The 3,106-nt window shown below is 57.5% G+C and overlaps 2 protein-coding genes and 1 non-coding gene across 3 annotated transcripts in view; 2 read left to right on the top strand and 1 right to left on the bottom strand.

Annotated features, from left to right (window-relative positions):
- Nucleotides 1-1,136, top strand: part of VDBG_09403 (sterol O-acyltransferase) — a gene marked incomplete at both ends in the record, with an annotated part of 1,994 nt that extends 858 nt beyond the window's left edge. The window contains 2 exons of the mRNA XM_003000162.1: nucleotides 32-1,055; nucleotides 1,110-1,136. Coding sequence (XP_003000208.1) covers nucleotides 32-1,055; nucleotides 1,110-1,136 — 1,051 coding nt within the window. The remainder of the gene's footprint in view (nucleotides 1-31; nucleotides 1,056-1,109) is intronic.
- Nucleotides 1,137-1,480: 344 nt separating this feature from the next.
- On the top strand, nucleotides 1,481-1,597 carry VDBG_15201. Its single transcript has one exon. It is a non-coding gene; the product is annotated as a tRNA-Ala (tRNA).
- A 968-nt stretch (nucleotides 1,598-2,565) lies between these two features.
- Nucleotides 2,566-3,106, bottom strand: part of VDBG_09402 (C6 zinc finger protein) — a gene marked incomplete at both ends in the record, with an annotated part of 2,248 nt that continues 1,707 nt past the window's right edge. The window contains one exon of the mRNA XM_003000161.1: nucleotides 2,566-3,092. Coding sequence (XP_003000207.1) covers nucleotides 2,566-3,092 — 527 coding nt within the window. The remainder of the gene's footprint in view (nucleotides 3,093-3,106) is intronic.

The following is a 3,106-nucleotide window of genomic DNA, read 5'->3' as shown; positions in this document are numbered from 1 at the left end:
GCTGGGCTTCTACAACGGGCACCTCTGCGAGACCGAGAAACGCCTGCGCGGCGCTCGACAACCCCTCGGGCGCCAACCGCGACCCCGCCTACCTCTATCCGACGTCCGAGGACCCGTTGCGCGACCAGGCGCCCAAGAGCCCCAAGCAGGCCAAGTCGTCCGAGACGCACGACGACACCGACGGCAGCCCCAAGAAGCGGACCGCCAGCAGTGGCAGCAGCGAGCTCAAGCCAGCCGATGCTCTCCTCCGGACGGGCGGTCATGAGAGCGACGAGGAGGTCTCGGATCTGCGCGAGGATCTGGCCCGGGAGCTGACCTCTCCCATGGGCAACATTGCCTACCCGCGCAACCTGACGTGGGCCAACTACCTCGACTACCTCCTGTGCCCGACGCTGTGCTACGAGCTCGAGTACCCGCGCACCCCGAAGCGCGACTGGACCTCGCTCATCTCCAAGATTGTTGCCGTCTTTGGCTGCATCTTCCTCTTGACCATCATCTCGGAAGAGTTCATCCTCCCCATTCTCATCGAGTCCTCGCTCCGTCTCAACCCGCCCATGGCGCCTGGCATCCTTCCACCGTCGGCCAACGAGCGCCTCCTCATCCTTGCCGAGACGGTCTCCTGGCTCCTCTTCCCCTTCATGCTCACCTTCCTCCTCGTCTTCCTCGTCATCTTTGAGTATGCCCTCGGCGCCTGCGCCGAGATGACGCGCTTCGGTGACCGCCAGTTCTACAACGACTGGTGGAACTCGACCGACTGGATGGAGTTCTCGCGCGAGTGGAACATTCCCGTCTACTCCTTCCTGCGCCGTCACGTCTACAGCGCCTCGCGCCCGCACATTGGCCGCATGCGCGCTACCGTCATCACGTTCCTCATCTCCGCCATCGGCCACGAGATTGTCATGGCCTGCATCACCAAGAAGCTGCGCGGCTACGGCTTTGTCTGCCAGATGCTCCAGCTGCCCATTGTCATGCTGCAGCGCACCAAGCTCGTGCGCGGCAAGAAGACGCTCAACAATGTCATGTTTTGGGTCTCCATGGTCATGGGGCTGAGCATGGTGAGTTCAAGACGCAGACCCCTGGTGCATGGACGTCCGCTGACCAGAGTCTAGATCTGCTCCCTCTATGTTCTTGTATGATTTATATTCCTGCCTGCAAGGGGGTCAACATCCATGGCTCTCTCTCTCTCTCTCTCTCTCTCTCACACACACACACACACACACACATATTCTCTCTCTCTCGTGTCCATACGCCCACGGCCTGCGTTCTGTACCATAGACTTACATTATACCCCGACCTCTACTTTCAAATGACATTCATCCTGGATTCTCCACCGAGCCTCTACTTCTCATGTACAATGTACCCACTCTCCTCGCCCCGTCTAGCTCTTCGCGAACACTCATCTCGTCAACCGAAGTCTAGGCCCGGCCGGCCCGCAAGCAGCAACATGATATCCACCGCCGCGCCTCCCGACCATCCACAAGGGCGATTGGTTTAGTGGTATAACGTCTGCTTAGCATCTGAAGAAAACAAGTCTACCGTCCTCAAGACGGTGTACGATGCCTGCTGAAGGTCGCGCGTTCGATTCGCGCATTGTCCATTTTTTTGTGTTTGTTTGGTTTTCCGGTTTCCTTCTGCGGTGCCGTTATGAACTGGCATCATCGTTGTTTTGCGGTGCGGCGGATCGCGATCTGCGGGGCATGGAAGGTTTTTTTTTTCCTTCCGCCCCCCCCTCCCCCCCTTTTCCACTAGACTCCATCCTGCTGTTCCTTTGTTCCATTGAGGGAAAAGTGGGGTGGGAGCGGGATGCTCGGCTCGGTTGGCTGCAACGTTGCCAGGTCCGTCCCAGAGAAATGAGACGGGTGTTTGGTGCATTGGAGGGTGATTCTGGTGCTGTGGACGGACTGTGTGTGGGCGGTGAGAAGAGGCTGCTGCTGTGAGGGCGTTTGGCATATTTTGGACCGCGACAGGAAGTGAGCCGGTGCGCACCCACCATGTCGTACCTATGCATGGATGGTCATCGAACACATCCATGACGAAGGGGACAGCAGTACATCGGACGTGAGTACAGAAGGAACGACAGGGTCGTTTCGTCGTACACACAAGAGGGACGCACGACGGCAAGACAGCGTATTCTAAATGATCAATTCATCTACCTGTCAACACCATAGAAAGCGTCCATCACATCATAAAACCCTCCCCTCCCGCTGTCCGTTTTCCACCCAGTCCTTCCAAAGAATATAGAGCTCCCATCACGTCACTTTCGGTTTCCCTCCAACCGACATAAAAAAAGAAAAATTTACATACGCCATGCGCCAACATGTCGCTCCAGGATGGTCAATAGGACCCCTCCCTCAAAACATGTACATAGTGGAGATGCGGCATCAACTTAGGAATCGCAAACAAGGGGCCAAGACAAGCAAAGTAGGATCAAGCCTGCCGGCTTGGTCCATATTCATGACCACCATGCAAAGCATCGGATGAATGATGGTGGCAACGGCATGCCCAGGCTTAGACACCGTGAGAAGGCTCAACGTGAGCAAGTACTGTGACCCTTGCGTCGAGCCGTTACCTCATGCCACCGTAGTCCATGTCGCCGCCGCCCATGCCGGCCATCGTGGTCAGGTCGCCCGTATTGGACCGCTGCAGGGCGTGGAAGTCCCCGACCGTGCGGACCTGGCCCTGCTGCGGCATGGCGAAGCTGTTGGTCCTTTGCGGCGGCTGGCGGGGCATCTGGTTCATCAAGCCTTGTGACATGGAGTGCGCTGTGGGCATGGACGCCGTATTCATGCCGGGGGGGCTGGGCGTCGACGGAGAGTTGAAGCCGTTCATGCTCTGACTCTGCGGTAGACTGTGTTGCGTGGCGTGCTGCGACATGTACTGGCTCTGGAGCATGTGGTTATGGTGCTGATGCTGTTGATGAGACTGTTGTTGTTGTTGTTGTTGTTGATGTTGCTGCATGCTCTGGAAGTTCATCGAACTGGACCCACTCATCGATTGACCGACAGGCGACATGACCTGCTCGGGTATGGGTGCGCAAAAATCGTTCTGATGCTGGCGGGGGAACTCCATGCCGGGCGACATTACGGTGGGACCTCTAGATCGACCC

Source organism: Verticillium alfalfae, genomic scaffold (assembly GCF_000150825.1).
Source record: "Verticillium alfalfae VaMs.102 supercont1.15 genomic scaffold, whole genome shotgun sequence".
NCBI classification, from domain to species: Eukaryota; Fungi; Ascomycota; class Sordariomycetes; order Glomerellales; family Plectosphaerellaceae; genus Verticillium; species Verticillium alfalfae.
Note: the sequence above shows the minus strand (reverse complement) of the source record. Positions and strands in the feature narration are given on the sequence as shown.